The sequence below is a fragment of the Sminthopsis crassicaudata genome, chromosome 4 (genome assembly GCF_048593235.1).
Source record: "Sminthopsis crassicaudata isolate SCR6 chromosome 4, ASM4859323v1, whole genome shotgun sequence".
Taxonomy (NCBI): domain Eukaryota; kingdom Metazoa; phylum Chordata; class Mammalia; order Dasyuromorphia; family Dasyuridae; genus Sminthopsis; species Sminthopsis crassicaudata.
The window spans coordinates 434965286-434991060 of NC_133620.1; the positions used below are offsets into that span (position 1 = coordinate 434965286).

The following is a 25775-nucleotide window of genomic DNA, read 5'->3' on the forward strand; positions in this document are numbered from 1 at the left end:
AGTTGGCAGAACCAGGAGGCAGCATTAAACAGAGCAGCAACATTGAAAAGAAATTAAATTTTGAAAGATTTAAAAATATGTCTAATATGATTGTACATGTATAATCAATCCATATCAGATTGCATTCATCCCCATGGGAGGGAGGGGAAAATGGAAATCAAAATCTTATAAAAGTAAATGTTGAAAATTATATTTACATGTAATTGGAAAAAATAAAATGCTATTAAGTGAGGGAAGAAAAGGAAAGATTTAAGTACTTTACATTGTCTCCAGAGGACCTCTGATACAGTTTATTATCCTTCTGTTGACAGAGTAGTAATGGACACAAGGTAAAGAGAAAGACATGCATTTTTGGACATGAACACCATGTAAATTAATTGTATTAGACTGTTTGATTTTTCTTTTTTTTTCTTAGTTTTAATTTGGGGAAAGAGGTAGGGAAGTGGACAAGGTTACTACGGTGATAAAACAGAACCATTGTAATATTTTAAAAGTATACAGAAGACAGAAGGAAGTCCATTTGAACACACAGATGAAGGGGACAGTTTTGAAAATAATGTAGAATTTATCATATTTTTTTAAAAGCAGGTGATATGAAACACATATTTCCTGTTTTATATATTCACTACTTTTTCTTTTTTCTTAGTTCAGAATAAAAATAAATTTTAAAAAAAGGAACTCATTTGGCTGCTGCTAGGGGAGCAAATTTCACTAAGTACATAACCAGGTTCAAAATCCTGACATCACAACATTGATAAATATGGAAATATGTATGTTTAAGCTATATCGGATTGCTTGCTGTCTTGGCGAGGGAGGCTGCAGGGGAGGAAGAGAGGAAAAAATTTGGAAGACAAAAATCTTAAAAAAATGAATGTTGGAAACTATCTTTACATATAATTGGAAAAAGAAAATTAAGAGAGTTAAATAAGAAAATGAGAGATTCCGAGACTGGGGTGCAGAGAAAATTGGTTTTTCTTTGAGAACTTTAAAGAAGGGCAAAAGAAGGGAGGGTAAACAGAATACATTAATGTAGAAAGGAGGAAGAAAATAGAACATCAACTCTCCCATCTTTTAATCCCAGGATCATCTTAGTTTCACGTGTTTTTCTGTTTTATGCGTATCATCTATCTTTTATCTTCCTTCTTCTTTCTACTCCTACTGCTATCACCCTAAATTAGGTCATAATTACCTTTTATTTGATTTATTTTAATAAATTCCTCCTGAGTTCTCTATATTCGTTTTATGCTTTTTCCTCTGTACTCTTCATATAATTGCCTAAATTTTTTTAAATAAATGATTATTTTATTTTCCCTCTTAGAGTCTCAGTTATTTACCATTGCTTGTAGAATAAAATATTAGTTTTTCATTCTGGCATTCAAGGCCCTTTGTAATTTTTTTTCTATACTACCTTTCTAGCCTTAGTAAATTAGTAAATCAAAGCATTTATTAATTCCTTATGTGTTCCAGCCATTATTTTAAATTATAGGGATTCAAAAAGTACAAACAAGCTTTGTCCTCAAGAAACTCACTTCCTTAAAGTGGAAATAACATGCACATAATTAGTTAAATATAAAATATACAAAGTATAGATGGAAGGTAATTGAAAAAAGAAAGACATTAGCAGCTGTTGGGGAGGAAGATGGGGGCAGGAAGGGACTAGAAAAGACCTTTTGTAGTTGATTAGATTTGAACTGAGTCTTGAAGGAAGCCAAGGAGGATGGGAATAGAAATTGAGAGAAGGTGAAATCATTTCTCACATGAGGGACAGCCAGTGAGATCTAGGATCTAATGTTTAGCCTGTAGTAGAAATAACAAGTAGACCTGTGTAGCTAGACCATAGCATATATGAAGAAGAATGTTTAAGAAAAATTGGAAAGTAGGAAGAAACCAAGTTATGCAGAACTTTTTAAAAAAAACTTTTTTTCTTTTTTAAATAATAGGTTATTTTCAAACCATGCAAAGACAGCTTTCAACATTCACCCTTGCAATTTTTTCCCTCCCTTCCCCTTACCCTAAATGACAAGTAATCCAGTTTATGTTAAACATGTTCAATTCTTCTAGACATATTTCCACAATTATTTTGCATGAGAAAAATCAGATCAAAAAGGGGAAAAAAGGAAAAAGAAAATAAAATACAAGCAAACAACAAAAAAGTAAAAATGCAATGTTGTGATCCACACTCAGTCCCCATGGGCCTCTCTACATGTAGATGGCTCTCTTCATCACAAGACCATTGGAACTGGCCTGAATCCTCTCATTGTTGAAAAAACCACGTTTATGAGAAGATGTTGGGATTCTTACAAGGTACTTATGCACTTAGTTCACACCTTTAAAGGAGTTCAAACCCTTAAAGGAGTTTATACCTTTAAATGAGTTCACTCACCAGTTTCTCCTCCAACCTCCCACCCTGTTCTACAGAATGACTTGGTTATAGTCACCTAGGTGACAGTGATCTCAAAGACACCTGCTTCCATCTTACCATCACCACCAATCAGGGAGCATCTAGCTCTGGCCCAAGGTTTAGCCTCATGTCTCACACTTTATACCAGGGCACAGAGCACAGTAAACCCTGCCTAAGCTGAGCCATAGCTAGGAATATGTGTGGAAGGGCTGGAGAACATGAAGATGAATATAATACTTTATAATACTTAACGGGATTCTCAACAAAACTATTTCCTCACCTTTCCCCTCCTCAAAGCAGCACCTTCTCTGTTTTATTCTTTATCTGTTTCTTCAGTCTAGGAATCAGTGGAATCTTCCTGTTTTATGTTCTTTCATCATATAATCATCATATAATCTTGTTGTTGTGTACAATGTTCTCTTGATTCTACTCACTTCACTTAGCATCAGTTCCTGTAAGTCTCTCCAGGCTTCTCTGATATCATCCTGCTGATTGTTTCTTAGAGTACAATAATATTCCATAACATTCATATGCCATAATTTATTCAGCTCTTTCCCAACTGATGGGCAACCACTCAGTTTCCACTTTCTTGCCACTATAAAAAGGGCTGCCACAAACATTTTTGCTCAGATGAGTCCTTTCCCCTTTTTTTATGATCTCTTTATGCCAGATACTGCCAGATCAAAGGGTATGCAGTTTGATAACCCTTTGGGCATAGTTCCAATTTGCTCTCCAGAATGGTTGGATCACTTCATAACTCCACGAAGAATGTATTAATGTCCCAGTTTTCCCACATCTTCTCCAACATTTATCATTATATTTTCCTGTCATCATAGCCAATCTGAAAGATGTGTAGTGATCTCAAAGTTGTGTTAATTTACAATTCTTTGATCAATAGTAATTTAGAGCATTTTCTCGTAGGACTAGAAATAGTTTTAATTTCTTCATCTGGAAATTGTCTGTTGGCCATAAATTGGCTTATATTCTTGTAAATTTGAGTCAATTCTCTATGTATTTCAGAAATGATGACTTCATCAGAACCCTTGAATGTAAAATTTTTCCCCCAGTTATGTTTCCCTTCTAAACTTGTCTGCATTGGTTTTGTTTATACAAAGACTTTTAAACTTAATATAACCAAAATTATCCATTTTGCATTTCACAATAGTTCTTTGGCCACAAATTCCTTCTTTCCTTATTTATTTTGTAGTTCATTTTATCTAGTTGTGATAGAGCAAAGTTGAAATCTCCCACTAATACAGTTTTGCTGTCTATTTCTTCTAGCAACTCTCTTAACTTCCCCTCTAGGCAAGTTTGGATGCTATACTACTTGATGCAAATATATTTAATATTTATATTACTTCATTGTCACCTTTTAGCAAAATGCAATTTCCTTCCTTATCTCTTTTAATTAAATCTATTTTTGCTTTTGCTTGATCTGAGATCAGGATCATTTCCCTTCTTTTTTTTTTTTACTTCAACTGAAACATAATTAGTTTTGCTCTAGCAGAACCTTTACTCTTTATATCATTGTGCTTTAAATGTGTTTCTTGTCAACAACATAATGTAGGAAGGATTCTGGCTTTTAATGCAGTCTGATATACACTTCCATTTTCTGAGAAAATTCATCCAATTATGCAGAACTTTAAATGACAAACAGAAGATTTTATATTTAATCATAAATCTAATAGGGAGCCACTAGTATTTCTTGAGTAGTGGAGTGACATAGTCGGACTTATACTTTAAGGTCATTTCAGTAACTGAGTATAGGATATATTGAAGTAGGGAGAGGTTCAAGTCTATCATAATAGTGTAGGCAGGGACAACTAGGTGGTACAGTGGATAGAGCACCAGCCCTGAAGTCAGGAGAACCCGAGTTCAAATGTGGTCTCAGACACTTAACACTTCCTGGCAGGGTGACCCTGAGCAAGTTTACTTAATCCCAAATGCCTTAGCCAAAATAAAATAAAATAAAATAAAAAAATAGTGTAGGTAAGATGTAATTATTAAATAAAGCTCCCAAAATTAATAGCTCATATTTTTTATTAAATTACTTATTTCTGCTGTGGATAACCATTTATTACAATTATTGAATATATATTTTGTTAACAAATTAAATCAATAATAAAGCATGATTTATAATATTTTGGCTATGAGAAAGACTATACCTAAATTTATCTCAAAACCTCAGGATAATAGCAGTTGTCTTTTCTTTACATCTAGAAATACAATTTTGGCATTCAGTCCACTACAAATGCTAATTAAAGTCTGTCAAGTATTTTCTTCATATTTCTTAAAATGAGTTAATTCAATGTCTCAGGAAATTAATTGTTAATTCTTTTTCTTCACCCGTTCTTTAGGCATCAAAAGAAACACATTCTAAACATATCTGCATATAGCCACTTCCTGATGATACTCGTGATAGACTTCTTTTTAAAATGTTTCTTCATAATATATCAATTAAAATAGTTTCAACAAGAAAGGACTTTCTCCTTTCTTTTTCTCTGTATTCTCCACAGTTTATCTCATAATTCTTCACAGTTAAAAAAAAAAAAAAAGATAAAACACATTGCCCTTGATTCTATTAGAAGCATATTAAAGGTAGAATTACAGAAAGTACTCCCAACTATCTTTTCTGCAGTGTTCCATTTGCCCCCTAAAGGTACTATAATGATGGTTATAGTCTCTCTGGAAAAGTTTAAGAAAATAGATATCACACTATGTTTAAGAAATACCAAGCAAACCAGTTTGTCTAGAATATAAGATGCGTGAAAGGCAATATGGGACGTAATATTGGAAGGATAGGATGAGGTCTCATTGTGAAGAGTTTCAAATGCCAAACTGAAGAGTTTATATTTTTGTTACTCAAAGTTCTGTTATTTAGGGACACACAGTGAAACCTAGAGGGCAACTAGGTGACTTAGTGAATAGAGTACTAAGCCTAGAGAATTCAACTCTGGATTTGGACACTAACTAGATGTGTGACTCTGGGCAGATAATGTCATCCTGTTTGCCTCAGTTTCCTCATCTGTAAAATGAGCTGGAAAAGGAAATGGCAAACTGCTCCAATATCTCTGCCAAGAAAACTCAAATGGCATCATGAAGAGTTGAATACAACTGAAAAATGTCTCAACAACAATGAAACCTAAAAGAGCTTTGTTATAATAGAATCCATCTTTGTGAAAATACTTGTTGTCATGGGGGGAAAGGAAGGAGGCAGAGTAATGTATAGGAGATGCATATATTGTGTATTGGAAAGAATTTAATTCAGTGCCCTTCCTATTATTTCAAGTTCAGAATCCGGTTTGTGAATGATTACAGTAATATGTTTGTGCTTTGGCTTAATTTTTTTTTTTTTTTTTTGGCGGCATGGTAATTAGGGTTAATTAAGGTTAACAACTAGTAAGTGTTAAGTGTCTAAGGTGGAATTTGAACTCAGATCCTCCTGAGTCCTAGGCCGGTGTGCTATTTACTGCATTGATCTAATCTTTCAAAAGAGACATGGTATTTTAATATAGGTCAAAGCCAATATGAAAGTAAAAATAAATGAAACAAAAAACTTCCAAACATCCACTTAAGTCATTTTCCCCCTTTCTTTTCTTTTCTTTCTTTTTTTTTTTTTTTTTTTTTTTTGTTATTGGAACAATAGAGATTAAGTGCCTTGCTTAGAGTCATATAACTAGTAAGTATCTGAATCCAGATGTAAACTCAGGCTTCCCTCAGTCCCAAATGATTTCCATTGCACCACCTAGCTGCCCCCGATTTCTAAGGTCCAGCCATTGGCCTATTGATTTTCGTCATTATTCAATCCAACAATATTCTAGTATAACAAAATAATTTGGATGCTTCTTAAAAAGTCATTGTTACACTGCCTGTACTCTTATGGTTTCCATATTTACTTCTTCTATCCCAATAATTTATTCTTTTCCCCACTTTAAGTTATAGCTCTCATTGCTTGATTTTGCATATCATTCTATTTTTAAATTGTCCTTTAATTGTCAGTTTCATTGACAACTTTACAACTGTAAAGGATTTCTCACACTGTCTGCTATCTGAAATGATCTTGTGGAATGTTTTTTCTCTAGTAACAATTGTCTTCTCCATGAACTAGGATCCATCGGTGGGCTGTTTTTTGCGGTAGGAATTGCCCAGTATGCCCTGCTAGGATACTTCATTCGCTCCTGGAGAACGCTTGCAGTTGTGGTTAACCTGCAGGGAACAGTGGTCTTTCTCTTGTCATTGTAAGTTTTTTTTTCTTTATTTTTAATTTAACCATTGCAGGAGTACCTTAAGAAAATGAATAGAGGGCCCTTGCTTGCTTGATTAAGTAATTATTTATCACTTCTCTAATACTTTTTAGCTTTTGGATAGATGACTGATGTATACATTTTACAAATGTTAGTTGTTTGAAATGAGCTCTTGATATAAAGAAATTTAAAGAGGTGGATGGATAGATGGATGGATAGATACATAGCTAGAGAGATAGATGATAGAGAGTTAGATACATAGATAGATGTAAAGCTCTTGATATAAAGTTAATATTACAGGATGGTGAAAGTAGAGAACTAATTTTTTTTTTAAATATAACTTGAGACCAAAAGATGCAATATGCTATATAGTAGGCAAGGGGTTGATTGGGAATCAGGGAAGCCTGGGCTGATGTACTGCCTTAGGCACACACTAAAAAGGTCATTTAAGTGCTCGATATCCTAGGCAATTTTCCATCCTTATAAGCTTCTACAGAGCTTCCAGTCTGCATCTGTGGAGGGAGGCTTATGGGACTATTGACACTGATAAGATTCTGTTCCTCAAAAACATGTTTCACTAAAAGAAACCATAACAGCTTCTGTATACTAGGCTGTGTTTTTAATAACCTTAATAAATTTCTTGATATATTTATTTTTATTTGTAGGTAATTTTTAAATAGAAAATTAAAATATAACCCCTTAACTATTATGAAATTTTCAAGTTTTTCAGTGTATTTTTGTCTTAATCCAATTGTGGTCACCTTTGATCTTATTAAGAATTCTTAGCCTAAGAAAACTATATTTTATTGTTTTAGCTGTGGTATCTCTAAGGACCAACCTAGCACAGAAGAGCTCATCACTGTTAGGTTGACCACTAAATGGTAAATTCTTTGGCCATTGCAACCCAGAAAATAAAGAAAATAAAAATTTTCCCTGGCTGTGCTTTCAAGTTGTAGAAAAGTGCTAAGAATCACATTTTTAGATAATTTACATAATCGTTTACTTAATATAATCTTTGTTCATTGACCCAAAAAATAAACATTATTTTAAAGAAACTGAATCTTATCAATGTCAATAATCCCATAGTAGACATCATCAGAAGATAAAAGGAAGTTCCAGGTAAATGGAAGGATGGCACTTAGAGACACTTTTTGGAAAGGCAAACAAAGGAACTGGTGGAGTTGTGTTTTATCACTCATCACCTATGCAATATGGAACATAATTTCATGAAATACTTGGATATCTCATCTTGCATAGTTCATGAAGAGCAGAAGTAAAAATAATAATTAGGGTTTATATAGCACTTTAAGCTTTGCAAAGCACTTTAGATACAATATTTCATTTGGTCCTCACAACAGCCCTTTGAGGTAGATACCATAATTACTGTTAACATCCCCATTTTACAATAGAGAAATTGAAACTTAGTTTAAATCATTTGATGATGATCACATAGTAATTGTTACAAGTGTCACCCATTTCTTCTTGATTCCAATTCTGGTACCTTTTCCATTATTCCACATTAATTCAGTTCTTTTTAAAGATAATTTCTACTGATCATCTCTTACAAAGGATTAGCAATTAGAGAAATTCTAAGAACCTGATAACATTTTTTAAACTAGAAGTTCTTCATATATTTTAACATGTATAACATATATTGGATTGCTTGCTGTTTTGGGGAGGGGATAGTGAGAAGAAGGGAAAAATTTGGAACATAAGGCTATGCAAGGGTCAGTGTTGAAAAATTATCTGTGCATATATTTTGAAAATAAAAAGCTTTAATACTGTATGAAAAATAAATAAACTAGGAGTTCTTAACCTGGAGTCATGAACAACCCCATATATTTTATATTATGCATTTTCAAACTTATTTTTATTAAAGCTTTTTTATTTTCAAAACATGCATAGTTTTCAACATTAACCTTTGCAAAACCTGTGTTCCAAATTTTTTTTTTCTCCCCACCCTAGACAGCAATTAATCCAGTATATGTTAAACATGTGCAATTCTTCCATATGTATTTGCATAATTATCATGCTGAACAAGTAAAATCAGATCAAAAATAAAAAACATGGGAAAGAAAACAAAATACAAGTATACAATAGAAAAAGTGAAAATACTCTGTTGTGATCCACACTCAGTCCCATAGTCCTCTCTCTGGGTACAGATGCTCTCTCCATTACAAAAGCATGGAACTAGCCTGAATCACCTTGCTGTTGAAAAGAGCCACATCTATCAGAATTGATCATTGTAAATCTTGTTGTTGTGTACAATGTTCTCTTAGATCTATTCACTTCACTCAGCATCAGTTCATGTAAGCCTTTCCAGGCCTTTCTGAAATCATTCTGCTGATCGTTTCTGATAGAACAATAATATTCATACCAATATGCTGCATTTTTAAAGTACTCTAAGAAGGGGGTACATAGACTCCCCTAGAATTGTCAGGTCCTGACACATAAAAAGTTAAGAATTTCTAGTTCTAAACCAAGTCAGCACACACTTTGATATTCTAAGACTTCCATGGTCAGCAAAGGAGAGGAAAGTGAAAAATAAATTGGAAAATATGGCTCAGTTTTGAGAAACAAAAAATGTCAGAGTTTTTGAGACTATATAGAAGTCTCAAACCTTGAGATGATGAATAATTTCTTCTGGAAAGCAGTCAGAAGGAACAGGATACGATGAGCAGAAAACATCACCAAAAAGGAAATGTATTTTTTACCATTCTGTTACAGCCTGCTGTCTAGGCTCTAGATTGTCTTTGTTGAAATGTAGAACAGAGTTAGATTAAATGGTCTCAGAGATCTCCCCCAGTTTGGAATCTCCATCTTTGTCATTTCCTGGTCCAGTTGATTCAATGTCCCAATCCGTCAAAATCTTTTTTGAGTTTCAGTTCTGGTCTCCATTATGCTAACTGCTCCCTTTCGATTGTGCATCATTCGCAAATTTAGAAGCATCCCATCTATGTCATCATCCGTGATATTGATAAAAATATTGAGTGGCATAAAACAAGTACAGATCTATGGAATATTTTATTGGAGGTCTTTCAAGTTGATATAAAATCATTATACAGCTATCCTTGGCTCTAGCCATTCAACCACTTCTAAATCCACCATCACTTAACCCATATTTCTCTTTGGCTAAATGCTTTCCTAAAAATCTAGGTAAAGTCAAATCAGCAAGTAACTATTAAACGTCTACTATGTGGCAGGCATTGTGGTAAGCTCTAGGGATACAAAGACAAAAAATAGTATCTGCTGTCAATAGGATCTAATACGAGAGATAATATGTCAATAGCTAGGTGCAAATAAGCTATATATGGAATAATTTGAAGTTAATCTCTATAGAGACGTCATTAACATTAAGGGGATTCTACAATATCATCTGCAGCAGCTAGGTGGTGCCATAGTGTAGAAAGCACTGAGTCTGAAGCCAGGAATACTCATCTTTATGAGTTCAAATCTGACCTCAGACCTTTACTAGCTTAGCTGTATGGCCCTAGACAAGTCACTTAAGCCTATTTGCCTCAGTTTCCTCATCTGTAAAGTGAACTGGAAGAAGGAAATAGCAAACTACTCTCCATTATCTTTGCCAAGAAACCCCAAATGGGTTCATGAAGTGTCAGACATGACTGAAATAACTGAACAACAAAGAAAGGTTTCTTGCAGAAGGTAAGATTTGATCTGGATCTTAAATGGAAGCAAGGAGATTTGAGATGAAGAGTAAGAGAATTCCATGCATGAGAGACAGCCAGTAAAAATATCTGCAAATGGGAAATGGAGTATCTTGTGCCAGGAGCAACAAGGAGGCTAGTGTCCCTGGGTTCTATAGGTTAGAATCAGGTGAGGAAATATTTGAAAATTGAGGGGCCAGGTGATTAAGGACATTGAATGGCAAGAGAGGCTTGTATATCTGATCCGCAAAGTAATAGGAAACTTCTGAAGTTTGTGATCTATAAGGATAACATAGTGAGACCTATGCTTTTAAGGAGATCAGTTTGATAGCCTAGTAGAAAATAGAATGAAGTAAAGAGAGACTTCAGTCAGAAAGACCACTCAGCCAGCTGATATGGGAGGTGAGAAGGACCTACAGTAGGATAGTAATGGAGTCAGAGGAAAGAAGGAGTTATGTACTAGAGATACTATAAAAGTAGAATGATAGAACTAGCAATGATTGGAAATAGGAGGTAACCGTGAGTGGGGAGTCAAGGATGGCTGAACTGACACATTGATTGTGTTAACTTTTTATTTTTATTTTCAAAGCATATGCAAGGATAATTTTTCTTTTTTTTTTTCTTTTTTTCCCCCTGAGGCAATTGGGGTTAAGTCATACATCTAGTAAAGGTCTGAGGTTAAGTATCTAAAACCAGATTTGAACTCAGGTCCTCCTGACTTCAGGGCTGGTGCTCTATCCATTATACCACCTAGCTGCCCCCACAAGGATAATTTTTCAACATTGACCCTTGAAAAACCTTGTGTTCCAGTTTATCCCTCCTTCTCCCTACCTCCTCTCCTAGATGGCATACAACCCAATATATATTAAACATGGTAAAAAATATATATTAAATTCAATATAGGTATACATATTAACTTGTTGTGCAAGAAAAATCAGATCAAAAAAAATTTTAATGAGAAAAAATAAAATTCATGCAAAAAAAGAATGAAAATTCTATGTTGTGATCCACCCCCAGTTCCCACAGCAGAACTCTGGATATAGGTGGCTCTCTCTATCACAAGCCTATTGGAACTGCCTGAATCACCTCTTTTTTGAGAAGAGTCAAGTCCATCAGAATTGACCATCATATAATCTTGTTGCCATGTATAATGATCTCCTGGTCTTGCTCATTTCACTCAGCATCAGTTCATGTAAGTCTCTCCAGGCCTTTCTGAAATCATCCTGCTGGTCATTTCTTACAGAGCAATAATATTCCATAACATTCATATACCATAATTTATTCAGCCATTCTCCAATGGATGGACATCCACTCAGTTTCCAGTTTCTTTCCACTACAAAAATGGCTATTTTATTTAATTTTTTAAATTGGTCTAAATTGATTGATGTAGATTGTGCATCTCCATTAGATTCTAGAGCCAAAGCTACATTATTTTTTCCACTCACAACCCCTTTTTGCCCCAGAAATTTTTGTGACCCTGGTTTATAGATATATAAAATAGGTATACAAGTCAAATTTACTAATAATCACAATTTTGCGACCCTCACATTCAGTTATACAACCCTATATGGGGTTGCAAACTATAATTTAAGAAGCTGGGTTCTAGATGACTTTCCCTTTTTTTCTTCCTCAACATTGTTTCCAGAATTTTACTCTGGGACTTTCTTTCCCTGGACTTTTCCTGTAGAATTTTAGGCCATGGGAGTCTATCCTTCCTTTCTATGAACACTTTGAAATCTATTCATCTAAGATCTTGGTATATGTCATGCTTTTACCTGGCTTTCCTTTCCTTTTCTACCACAAAGTCTCTGGTGGGATGCTTACTTCCTACCAAGAATCTGATTGTTTTCACCCCAGCTAATCATCAACTTTATCCAGCAGACTGAAACTCTGAAAGACTTCTGGGTCAGACTAAATTATTTCTTTCTTAAATAGCCAAAGGGTATTTAGAACCAATGCTTTTGGATAAGGTGTATGGTACTATTTGGGGTCCAAAATAAAGACTGAATAAATTAGTAAGACCTCCTCATAAACAAAGTATGAATGCAAATACCAAGTTAAGAGCTTTTTAAAAAAATTGTAACCAGGGGTAGTATTTTTGAAATGTGTGTCGCTTCCCCAAATCACTGCAATTATACTTTGTTCTTTTTATTATTGTTATTTTAATTTTGAAACTTGGTTCCCCCATTTTGCCCAGATCAGAAATACAGCAGCCACTATGGACCAAATCCTACTTTCGATCAACTCTGTCTCTGACTTGGGCCTGTTTGCCCTCCTGTAGGCAGCATGGCAACACTCTTCCTGGAAACAGTATTTGTATGAGTTTAGATTTAGTGCAGACATCTAATTGTCTTAACTTAGTGCAACTCAGAACTCCAGAACTTAAGAAATCCACCATCCTCAGCAATCTGGTAGTAGTGATTATAGGCTATGTCACCATGCCAGCTAGTTATATGTACTTTGAAAGGAAAACCACACATTTGTTTGTGTTCTGGCTTGTTTGCTTTTTTAAAGTAACAAATTACATTCTAGTCATACTATATATGTGTGTGTGTATATATGTATATGATGTTTTTATATGTGGGTAGGTACATATGTATACTTGAATATTTATGTGTATCTGCATATAATGCATGCATATGTGCCTCTGTGTCTGTGTGCATACATACAAATGTTATAGCCTATCCAACAAACACTTATTAAGTCCTTGCTTGTGTGGAGCACTCTCCTACTCTTGTCCAAGATCAGCTCTAGAAAGAACATAATCTCTGCCTTAGTGAAGTTCAGGCAGGGACCGCATAAACCTACATATATATTCACTGACAAGAACCACATATATCCATAGAAAGCAAAGATATAAATATGGATAAATATAATGTACTCTACTTCAGGAATCTGTAATAACAAACATTTATTAAGTATTTATCAAGTACAGTCTTTCCCCTTAAATATCTCCCATCTTTTTGGGGGAAGATATATACATAAATTGGTTATTAGATAAAATATAAAATAGATAAGAATCCAGATCACCAATTCTCAGAAGAGAATTGTTTTTCATCATTCTTTACCTGGAAATGAACATCTCCAAATATAGCCAGGCCAGTCTTTGAAGAGACATAGGTGTAATTGCTGGATTTTTTGCTCTGGAGAATTGCTCCATATTTGGAGCCTTCCCATGCTTGAAAGGATCTTTTGAAGTTTATCCTCCCCTAGCACAGTATTTGAGATCCCAAGATTACCTCCAGGCCAGGAGAAGACATTAAAACTGGGTTTTAGCAGAAGTACATATGACAGGAAAGTATCGAATAATAAATGTGCATGAGCATTTCTAAAATGAAGATCTTCAAGATGCAAGGTGGAAGGTCATTAGCAACAGGAGGAAATCATTTAAGACCTTAAAGAGGAGGTTGATTTGAGCTGAACTTTAAAGGCAAAGTTGGGAGAGTGATTTGTAGTATAATGAACACCATTCATTCAGAGTATATTCAGAGAAAAAAATAGTTTTGTTTGGCTAGATTATATTATATATGGCTCTAGATGATATGAGAGTGGACTGGAAAGATAGAAAAGCCCCAGATTATAAAAGCCTTTAATGTCAGGATAAGGAATTTTCATTTCAATCAGTGGGCACTAAGGAGCCCCTGAAGATTTTTCAGCAGAGTAGTATGACTAGATTTAAGCAGAAAGGTTATCCTGGCAATAAATATGAAGTATAGATTGGAGGAAGAAGAGGATAGAAGCAGCTAGGCTTCTTAGGAACTATTATAATAGTCCAAGATGGTGGTCATTCTATAGCTAGAATGGATTTGAAACCAGGCCACTTGCATATAGGAGAATTGAGCTTTGCCCAGATATAGAAAAAAAAAACAACCCAAAAAACATTGAGGATTATGTGATTCATTTCAAATAATTAAACATTTTAAGTACCTACTTTATATAAGGCACTACCCTAAGGGTTAAGGATGCAAGTATAAAGACAATTGGTAAGCTATCTATCTACAATACCAGTCTGTTGTGCTCCTAGTTATATATCTGATCCAGAATATAAGAATTAATTAGAAGAAAGAGTATTAGAAACTGTGAGGCATTTGGAAAGGTTTCATAAAACAAATGACACCTTTACAAAGAAAGGAAGCCAAGTTTTAATGGTATTTTTACCATATAGTCATTTTACACTTCACACCCTAGGCTAACACACCTCACACTTCCTTCATGATAAAAACAAACAAAAAACAATAAAGCAAAAATATCTAATACCAAAGTTTTGTCTTCCAATTGTACAGTAGTCTATCCTCAGTCTCCTCCCTCTCTGATGAAGAAGGGGTTATGTTTTATTCTCTTCTCTAGGACTCATTGGTTTTTGGTGCCCAGTGCAAAGAGAGCTGGGCCTGGAGTCAGAAAGAATCTGAATTCAAATGTGATCTCATTTACCAGGCAAATCTCTTAACCTCTGTTTCCCTTAGTTTCCTCAATTATAAAATGGGGGATAATGCACCAACCTTCCAGGTTTGTTGTAAGCATCCAATGAGTTAATATTTATAGAGTTTTAAACACGGTGTCTAGTTCATAGCAGGTACTTAACAAATGCTTGTTTCCTTCTCTTTCCTAGGAGTAATAGAAGCCTTCTTTTATTGATCTTTTTATTTATATTGTGGCAGTTCTCAGTATATTTGTTCTTTTAGATCTGCTTACTTAGCTCTGTATCAAAAGGAAGATGATGAAAGCTCTGAAAGTTAGAGATGAAAAAGTACTTTAATGAAGGCATGAGGGATGATCTGGTCAATAATAATCAACATTTTTATAGCTCTTACAGTGCACCAGACACTGTACTAAGTGCTTTATAATTATCTTCTATTTTGATCCTCACAACAACCCTGGGAGGTCGCTGCTATTGTTATCCCCATTTCACAGATGAGGAAACTAAGGTAGACAGAGGTTAATTGACTGCTTGCCTAGTCAGTCTATAAAGCAGGATTAGAATTCGGGTTTTCCTGACTCTAGTCTGGAGCTCTATCTGCCCCCAACCTTCACTGGGCTAACTGGTAGAGATAAAAAGAAAGTAAAAAACCATCCTTGAGCGCAGCTGTTCAGAGGTAGAAGATAAGCAGTTGAAAACTGTGTGATGATCCATTATTATAGACTTAAATCTTCTCAGCAATATGATGATCCAAATCAGTTCCAATACACTTGTAATGGAAAATACCAACCATGTCCAGAGAAAGAACTGTGGAGACAATGCAGATCAAAACCTACTATTTTCACTTTGTTGTTGTTTTTTCTTTCTCATTATTTTTCTCTTTTGTTCTGATTTTTCTTTTACAATGTGACAAATATGGAATTATGTTTGACATTATTGTACATGTATAATCTACATCATTGCCTGCTGTCTTGAGGAGGGGAGAGGAGAAGAGAGAGGGGGAAAAAATTTGGAACACAAAATCATACAACAATGAATGTTGATTATCAAATTGTGCATACCCTTTGACCCAGCAGTGTTTCCACTGGGCTTTATATCCTAAAGAGATTTTAAAAGAGGGAAAGGGACCCACATGTACAAAAATGTTTGTGGCAGCCCTTTTTGTAATGGCAAGAAACTAGAAACTAAATGGCTGCCCATCAATTGGAGAATGGCTGAATAAATTGTGGTATATGAATATTATGGAATATTATTGTTCTGTAAGAAATGACCAGAAGGATGATTTCAGAGAGGCCTGGAGAGACTTACATGAACTGATGCTGAGTGAAATGAGCAGAACCAGGAGATCATTATATACTTCAACAACAATACCGTATGATGATCAATTCTGATGGACATGGCCATGAGATGATTCAAACTAGTTCTAGTTGTTTAGTAATGAAGAGAATCAGCTATACCCAAAGAGAGAACAATGGGAAATGAGTGTGGAACACAACATAGCATTACCACTCTTTCTGTTATTGTCTGCTTTTATTTTTGTTTTCCTTCTCAGGTTTTTTAATTTCTAGATCTGATTTTTCTTGTGCAGCAAGCTATGTATAAATATGTATACATACATTGGATTTAACATATACTTTAACATATTTAAATGTATTGGTCTACCTGCCATCTAGGGGAGGGGGTGAGAAGAAGGAGGAGAAAAGTTGAAACAGAAGGTTTTGCAAGGGACAATGTTGAAAAATTACCCATGCATATATCTTGTAAATGAAAATCTATAATAAAAAATGAATGTTGAAAACAGTCTTCACATGTAATTTGAAAAATAAAATACTATTGATTGAGGGGGAAAAGAAGATAATTCTGTTGAATAGAAGCCACCAAAAGTCTACTTTGTCTAGACAGGATTTCTTTTTTAAACTTTTCCCCTTTTTATCCAAGAAATTTTATGTGATCCCAGTATGTAAATATATAAAATAGGGATACAAATCTAACACTTGTAATAAATCATAATTTCACAACTCCCAAATTCAGTTGTAAGACCTTATATGGAGTCATGAACTAAGGTTTACAAAGTTGAGACTTTGTGAATGGCCGTGTCATAAGATAAGGTATGTGGAATTTATATAGAATTTAAACAAAGGCAGAGGAATTTGTATTTTACCGGAGGTGATAGGGAGCCTTGGAAGATTTTTTTTTTTTTAGCAGGAGAGTAAAATTGACTAACCTGTAATTTAGAAGGAAATTATTTTGGAAATTGTGGAGATTACATATGTGAGAAACTAGGAGTGAGACTAATTAGGGGGCTGTTTCAGTAGCTCAGAGGAGCAGATAATATGAACTTGAACTAGGGACTTAGCATGATGGCTATTTGGATGTAAATAAGGGAATGGATGTGAAATAAGCTAAGGAAGTAAACTGGAGGACAAAAAAAAGGGATGTCATAGAATAGTTTCTAATGTACTTGGTCTAGTCAGTTCTTACTGCCTCCACACTCCCATTTTCTTCTACTCACAATTCTCACATCTTGACCCCCCGAGTCCCTGTCTTGGTTGTTACCGCCACCACCTTTTCTCTAATCTTGAAATCCCTTTTCTTGACTTCTTGTGGGAGAGGACACAGATGGGTAGCCCAGTAGTTAGAGCACCAGGGTTACAGTCAGAAGACCTGAGTTCAAATCTGTCCTCAGATGCTGACTAGCTATGTGATTTTAGGCAAGACATTTAATTTCTTCTTGTCTCTATTTCTTCATTTTAAAATGGTCTAACACCTACCTCCCAGGGTTGTTGTGAGGATCAAATGAGTAGAGTATTGAACACAGTGACTGGCACATGATAAGCACTCTATGAATGTTAGTTATCATTATAATTATTATGCATTATTCCCCACTTTTCCTCTATCTTGCTTTCACTAAGGTATATTAAGGAATTGTATGTGTGGTTTTTTAATCCTTTCATAAACTATGGAGGAAGTGATTAAAGTTATAAAAGCCTTAAAAGCTAACCCTTTTCTCTTGTATTAAGTACATGTGAGTAGAACAAAAGCTAGTTTTATTTTCTAGTCATCTCCTCTATCCCAGTCTCCAGTCCATTGAATAGGTTCTACTTTTCCTCTGAGACATTAATCTAGGCTCTTTCCTTGCTTAAATTAGTTTGATTTGGTAAAGCTGCTAGGTATCTCAGGGCTTCTGGAACTTATCTCCTAGTCTTTTCTCTGGAACTGAGCCTTCTAGTTCTGTAGACAATTTCCTCTGGTGCCTCTAAAACGTCTTTCTTTGGATGTTAGATTATGTTATCAGGACCTTTCTGACAGCCAAGTCCTTTGACTCCAAATATGACTCCAAATCCCTTTGGAAGTTCCATCTTCATCTTGTATTATCTGGCCTCCAGGCTTGGTATAATAGAAAGAACCTTGGCTCTAGACCAAGAGGCCTGGGTTTACAACCCTCCAGTGATGGAACTGCCCACCAGAAAGGCCAGTCACTTAACTTCAAGCCTCAATTTTCTCATCTGTAAAAATATCAGGCTTGGATTTAGCCTATGAAATTTCTTCCTATTCCAGATCTATGAGCCCAGATTTCAGAACTTCTCCCACTGATCCTTGCTTTTCTGGATTTTTGGATGGAATATTTTCAAGGAATTCTTCAAATTTTATCACTTACTCTTGACCCAGACCCAGATCTTATTCAGTTTGTCCGAAGAATATTTATTACACAGTTGATAGGCTTATTCTGCCAGTCTCTTTTGTCTCTTGTCCCAACCTAATAAGAATTGACATTTATATTGAGCTTTAAGGCTATAAAGCATTTTGTTATATTGGCTAAATTAATTACCCAAAACGGTTCTGCAAAAGATATAGTCCAAGTATTTGCCTTGTTCATGAAATGCCCAAGTGGTAGGCAGTGATGAAGCTGAGATATTGGAAGTCTAATAATGATGTAATTTAATGAGGTTGGGGAGATAGAGTCTATGGTTTATATCTAGGTCATCATACTCCAAATTTGGGGTTCTTTCTACCACACTAGGCAGTATTTGGGGTCAATTTCTTCTAGAATCTATATACATTCAGAAGATCTGTGCCAGTCTCCAATCTCCTTTCCCCATTGTCGTTCTCTGTTTTTCATCTCAGTACTTTTTGTAGTTCCATTATAAGATCAATAGGTCAATAAATGTTGATTTTCTTTTTTCTGGGTTCGGCTACCAATCCTTCCCACTTTTCTCCTTACAGACTCTCTTAGATGACTCAACACTCTGATCAATGCTTTGCTTCCCAAGTGGTTGGTTTTCCAGAATCCTGTAATTTCTTTTTATAAAAACAAAATTACTTAGTCATGACTCAGACAGACCTCTTGTGCAATCTAGTCCAACCTGCCCATTTTACAAATGAGGAAATAAGGTCCAGAGGGGTTTGGTGACGTGGCCCTAGGTCACACTTTTAACATGATAATATTTAGAGACCATTCCTTTCACCAATGTAGAAAACAATCATTTATTTCCTCCAAGCCATTAGAACTGTTGTCCCTGACAGGTGAAAAATGCTACGGCACAAGTGAAAACTCATTTGATCCTCTCAAACAAAATAGTCTCACTCAGATTTCTTCATAAATGTTTTCCGTATTTCATTGTTTTACTTATCGCTTTGTGGGAAGTGCAAATAACTATTTCATGAAGGAATGGCTGTTTTGATTAGTCTTGAATAACTTTTCATTTTAAAGTTATAAAGCACTTTGAATAAATATACTGGCTCATTTGGTTCTCCAAAACAATTCGACAAGATAGACAGTTCAAGTATTAGCCTTGTCTCAAGGAATGCCCCAGTTTAGGTAGGGATAGTTGGTCCACTTAAAGACAGGTAACTCCATCTACAAACAAGACAATATAATTGTAAGGGTCTTTTTTAGCATGACTTTTTTCTTCGGGTTGGCCTTGAGCAGCAATTATAATAAACAGTACTCATGGAACAATTAATGAGATCGCCAGTGCGATATAATTGAAATGGACCTTTGAAGTCATAGATTCTAACACCTTTATTTTTACCAGTGAGAAGACAGGACTACATAGGTGAAGTAATTTGTCTAGGAACACAAACTAGGAAGCTCTGAGGGATGGTCAATCAACAAGCATTTATTCAGTTTTAGACACCATGTTTTATGTCAGAGATACAGCAACAAAAAAAAACTTGTCCTTTGCATTCTAATAAAAGAAGCAACATGCAAATAATATATATGTGTATGTATATATACATGTGTGTATAAAGAAAGTATATACCAAGTAGATTCAGGGTCAACTTAAAGGAAAGGTACTAGCATCCAAAGCACTACAAAAGGCTTTTTTTTTTATTATAGTTTTTTATTTACCAGATATACACATGGGTAATTTTACAACATTGACAATTGCCAAACCTTTTGTTCTAATTTTTCCACTCCTTCCTCCCCCCCCAGATGGCAGGTTAACCAATTCTTGTTAAATATATTAAAGTATAAATTAAGTACAATATATGTATACATATCCATACAGTTGTTTTGCTGTTCAAAAAGAATCAGACTTTGAAATAGTGTACAATTAGCCTGTGAAGGAAATCCAAAATGCAGGCAGACAAAAATAGAGGGATTGGGAATTCTATGTAGTGGTTCATAGTCATCTCCCAGATGGCTCTAGGTCACACTTTTAACATGATAGAGACTATTCCTTTCATCGATGTAAGCCTTTACAAAAGGCTTTTTAAAGAAGTTGGTGCTCCATCTGAAACTTGAAGGAAATCAGGTATATCATTGATAGAATTGAAGAGAGTTGAATTCCAGGCATGGGGAAATGGCTAGTGTGAAGGTTATATATAGAACTGGAAGGTGAAATGAAACTATAAGTAATAGCTAGAAGGCCTTTTTGGCCCAACTGGAAGAATAAGGCAGAATACAGCAGGAAGGGATCAGTTTGAAGGTCCAATAGAAAATTTTCTGACTGTTCTTAGATAATAAGGAGCCACAATAGCTTATTGAATGGGGGAGTGAATGCATTTTAGGAAAGTCACTTAGGTGATTTGGTGGAAAATGGAATATAAAGAGACTTCAGGTAAGTAAGGAAGCTATTACAGTAGACCAGATAAGAAACAATGAGAGCTTGAACTGCATGGTGGCTCTGTGAGTATAAATTAATTCAATAGGATATCCTAGAGAAATGTAAGCTTTGAAGGGCAGTTTCAAAACTTCATAGATTAGGCGGGAAGAGATTAGGAATCTAGTTCAACTCCATCATTTTTGCAGTTGATAAACCTAAGGCTCAGAGAAATTAACACTATCACACAGTAAATAACTGTGAGTTGGGAGTTTGAACTAAGGTTTTCTTGACTCCAAACCCAGCACTCGATTTATTCCACCATCACTACTACCACCATTCCACCACCATCATTGCTGTCTTTATATCCCTACCATCTAACATGGTCCTTGGAAAATAGTAGGTGTTTGATGAATAAACAAACAAAAAAAAAAAACATTTAATATGCATTTACTATATTGCCATGCTCTTTGCCAAGCTATGGGATACAGAAACAGTCCCTACATTTAGGGAGCTTATGTTCTTATGAAAGAAACAACACAAGATGGGAGAGGGGGAAGTGGCCAGGGAGGCTTGGTAAGGGTTGCTTTCCAGTAGCAATATTTGTGATGATTTGATTATGGTTCCAGAACTGGAAAGTGGCAGGGGAATAGGGACAAGGAAGAGGGAGACAGCTGAAAATAAGATGGCCAGGGATTAAAGGATGACTGAGCCTATAATAATCTATAATCTATCTATCTATCTATCTATCTATCTATCTATCTATCTATCTATAATCTATATATAATAATCTATAATAATCTTTAATTTATTTATTTTTAATTGGTAATCTAACTCAAGTTTGTATATTTAAACATGTATTAATACAATATAATTATTACATATTTTAAATTGTTAATGTATTTTTACCTGGGTGCTATATAAACAAAATTATTTGTAAAAAGGCTTTTCATATAAATAAATAAACTTTAAAAACTTTTATACAAATAAATTTAATAAGATTTAAATAATTGGGGAGATATTAATTGTTCATGGGTGGGTAGGGCCAATATGATAAAAGGACAATTTTATCAAACTAATTTATTTGTTCAATGCCATCCCAATTAAACTACCAAAAAGTTACTTTACCGAATTAAGAAAAATAATAAAAATTTATATAGAAGAAAAAAAAGTCAAGAATAGAAAAGGAAATAATTTGTTAAAAATGTAAAGGAAGGTAGTTTAACAGTATCGAATTTTAAACTATATTATAAAGCAATGATTATCAAACTATCTGGTACTGGCTAAGAAATGGAAAGAGATCAGTGGAACAGAACAGACATAATTCATAGCAGCAAATAAACATAATAATTATGTGTTTGACAAATATAAATACCTAAGATTTGGGGATAAGAATTCATTATTTGGTTTAAAAAATTGTTAGCAAAATTAGAAAATAGTGTGGCAGAAACTGCCAAAAGTCAAAAATTATACATGCCCTAGATGTAAAGAGAGATATCACATGGAAATTAGGACATGGAACATATTACTTATGAAATTTATGGATAAGCAAACAATTTATGAATAAACAAGAGATAGAGAGCAAAGTTAGATATAATTAATGTAATGATTACATTAAATTAAAAAGATCTTGTACAGATATTTATTATATTATAATGTAATATAATATATAATATAACATATTGTATTATTACATATATACACATAGCTCTCAAAAATCTCTTCCAGATTCATTCCTGAGTCCCCCCGATGGTTATACTCCCAGGGCCGACTTCAAGAAGCAGAAGATGCCCTCTACCTCATTGCCAAGAGGAACCGGAAGCTCAAGTGCACTTTTTCCCTGATGCCCCCAGCAGAGGGGATCTCCAAAGAGACTGGCAGTTTCCTGGACCTCTTCCGCTACAGGATCCTCTTGGGGCACACTCTGATCATGATGTTCATCTGGTACTTGCATGTTTGGGGTATTGCCTTTAAAGAGCTGTTGACGCTCAACAACTCCAGTTGCTAGACGTCTGTTGGAAAAACTGTCCTGTCTGCATTATTTCTGAAAATGTTTAGCTCATTCATCAACACAGGAACGTTTGCATGAGAAACAAGTCTTGTCCCTTAGTTTCTGTTGCTCTGTCCTCTGCTTTTGGCATTTTTTTGTCTACAGTTGATGTTCAGATTACTGGGAGGCAGACAGCTCATGCATGGTGTTTATACACCTGTGCTAGTAGTGACTCAGGGCACAGTTAAATAAAGGTTTGCAACGCCCTTCCCTTTATTCTATTGAACTTCAGTAAGCTTCATCTGGTACAGTAAACAAACATGCCATTTCTAACTGTCTCACTTGGATTATTAGACTGGACTGGCTATGGCTCAAATGGGTTGCCATGGATGGCTTCATGGGGCCTCCATGTTCAACAGTGAAATGAGAATGGTAACTTTATCTGGATGTCATTTTATGAGTAATTCTAGATAGAAGAATAGATAATATGTCAAAATCACCAAAGAGTGCTTTGTACATTACCATAGATCTTTAATAAAGTTCTATTATTGGATTAAATAGCCACTCAAATATAGCCAAGTAGAAGAAACAAATCCAGATGCTCTACTAAGAATAAAGGTGACAACTGCTTCCTTTTTACAACAGCATTTATTGCCCAAAGAGCCCCTGTATCAGGGACTCTGGGGATAGGAGGGAAGGAGGAAACAACCACTTATTCAGGGTCATAACTTTAGAGTGGAAGCAACTTTAGAGGCCATTTAATTCATCTGCTAATTTTACAGATGAAAAATTGAGGTCTGTAAAGATCCCATGTCAAATAAATGTTAAATAGGAGAGACAAAATTTGAAATAAAGCAGTAATTCTAAATCCTGTAGCATATAAGAATCATGAAAATATATAATTTAATGAATTGAAAATTGGGATGCATGTCAGAAACAATCTAGCCCCCTCATTTAAAGGTGAGGAAATTGTGGCGTAGAGAGGTTACAGGAATTAATTTCTTGAGGTCACACACGTCCTAAATGTCAAAAGTAAAATTCAAAATAGGGTCTTCCAACTTCAATATTCTTTAATCTGTATCACCCTGTTAGCTGTGCCCTAAATTTTTTTTCTCTGAGGTGGAAATTTTAAAATATGTCATTGCTGTTATGAGATTTCATATCCTGAAAATCCCCTACTTTTATAATAGTAGGGGAGATTATTCCATGTATACTTATTTTTCCAAAAATAGAAAATCCTATTTGAAGTTTAGCTTATCGAGGTATTCTGGGTGGCTAGGTGTCATTTAAATGTGACAGTGGGATATAAAATTCAACCTGAATTTTTCATATCTGCTCATGCAAAATCTAATGAGATCATACCTTTAAACTTAGAGGACACTTTAGAGGCCATCTAAACTCACTACCTCATTTTACAGTTAAGAAACTGTGACCTAGAGGTTAAATGACTTTCCCATTATCACAAATCTAACAAGAGGCAGAGAGGATGACTTTTTAATAGGTCTATAGTAGCCTGAGAAAATAATACTAAAGGTTACAGAAAGATTCCGAGTTATATTTAGAATTCAGTGATGACTAAATTGGTTTTTATATGTAGATTTATGGCTACCAACAGCTTCAAAAAAAACTTGCTCCCTGGTACCTTGGGGGTTTAATTGCCACATCTTTTCTACCACATTTATTTCTACCGTTTCCCTTGATTATATTCCATTGAACTTTCAACTTGGCTCCCATGCAACTTTGAAATTAATCTGTTATAATCTTGACCCAACTCTCCAGATCTATATATTTCCTGAAGCAGAGCCAACATTATTTCCATAGACACATTTTCTTAAAATGCACAGTTCCCATACTTAAGAAAATGGAATCGAACAGAAGGTAGAAACAAGTGAATGTGTTTCTGTGTTGAGAGCTCTGGAGAAATTTAGGGTTTCACTGGCAATGGTTTGTCACACTGTTGATATCTGGAAGACTTTTCTCCTTGATTGCTTAATGAAGAATCACAGAGACTAGAGACAGAACTAAATAATGCATTAGTCCAAACCTTCCTTGAAATAAGGATTTTCTCTATAGCATTTATTTCATAAATGGTCAGTCATCCAGCTTCAACTTGACAACCTCTAAGAAGGGGGTGTTTGACCTGTGCCAGCTTAGACAGCTATTTTCCCTTGTTGTATTGAGCTCAGATCTTCTCTGCAATATCCGCCCAGGGGTATCAGATCTATCTTTATTCAAAAGAATATATTTTCTCCATCTCTACTTTGCTTCAAAATTGTACCCTAAGCAAATATGATTTCCCATAGGAATTATCTGTAGTTTGACTTATATGGGAGGAGAGTTAATATTCAGGGTCAAATTCATTCATGATTGAGGTGTGGATGTATTTGATTGATAAGCTGATGTGATATCACATGTCTGCTTGTATGTGTTTTTTCCTCCAGTTGCCCCTTTCCTCATTCCTTTATTTTTTCCTCTCTACAGGTTTGTGTGCAGCTTAGTTTATTATGGCCTAACCCTCAGTGCAGGAGATCTGGGTGGAAATATTTATGCCAACCTGGCCCTGTCGGGGCTAGTAGAGATTCCCTCCTATCCTATCTGTATCTATTTGATTAACCACAGATGGTGAGTATAAAAGAATCAGAGATCGGTCCACCTGGTTGTATATTTGTATGTGTGTTACCCAGTGTTTGCCAGTTTCACAGAATAGCCTCAATCTCTTTAATGGGAAAGTCTGAATTCATTTCTTGATAGTGTTTTTGCCTTTGTTGATATGTTCAAAGATTTTACTTGCATATATCTAGCCTAGTAACAAAAGTCATTATCTGACGACTTTTGGTTAAACATGGACTGAAGAGTTCTGCTAGATAGGCCTGGCATTCCACAATTGGAAGTATTTTTAAATTTTATAAAATAGTATTTTTATTTTTATATTTTATTTTATTTTGTTGAAGCAATTGGGGTTAAGTGACTTGCCCAGGGTCACACAGCTAGGAAGTGTTAAGCGTCTGAAG

General features: G+C 34.9%; 1 protein-coding gene across 4 annotated transcripts in view; it reads left to right on the plus strand.

The window, feature by feature from the left end:
• The window catches only part of SLC22A15 (solute carrier family 22 member 15), a 90810-nt gene that overhangs the window by 39821 nt on the left and 25214 nt on the right, over positions 1-25775 (plus strand). For all 4 annotated transcript variants that reach the window (XR_012481393.1, XR_012481394.1, XM_074263163.1 and 1 more), the window contains exons 5-7: positions 6510-6639; positions 22503-22718; positions 25246-25386. Coding sequence is in view for 2 of the 4 variants with exons in the window: in XM_074263163.1 (XP_074119264.1) it covers positions 6510-6639; positions 22503-22718; positions 25246-25386 (487 nt within the window). In the remaining 2 variants the exon portion in view is untranslated. The remainder of the gene's footprint in view (positions 1-6509; positions 6640-22502; positions 22719-25245; positions 25387-25775) is intronic.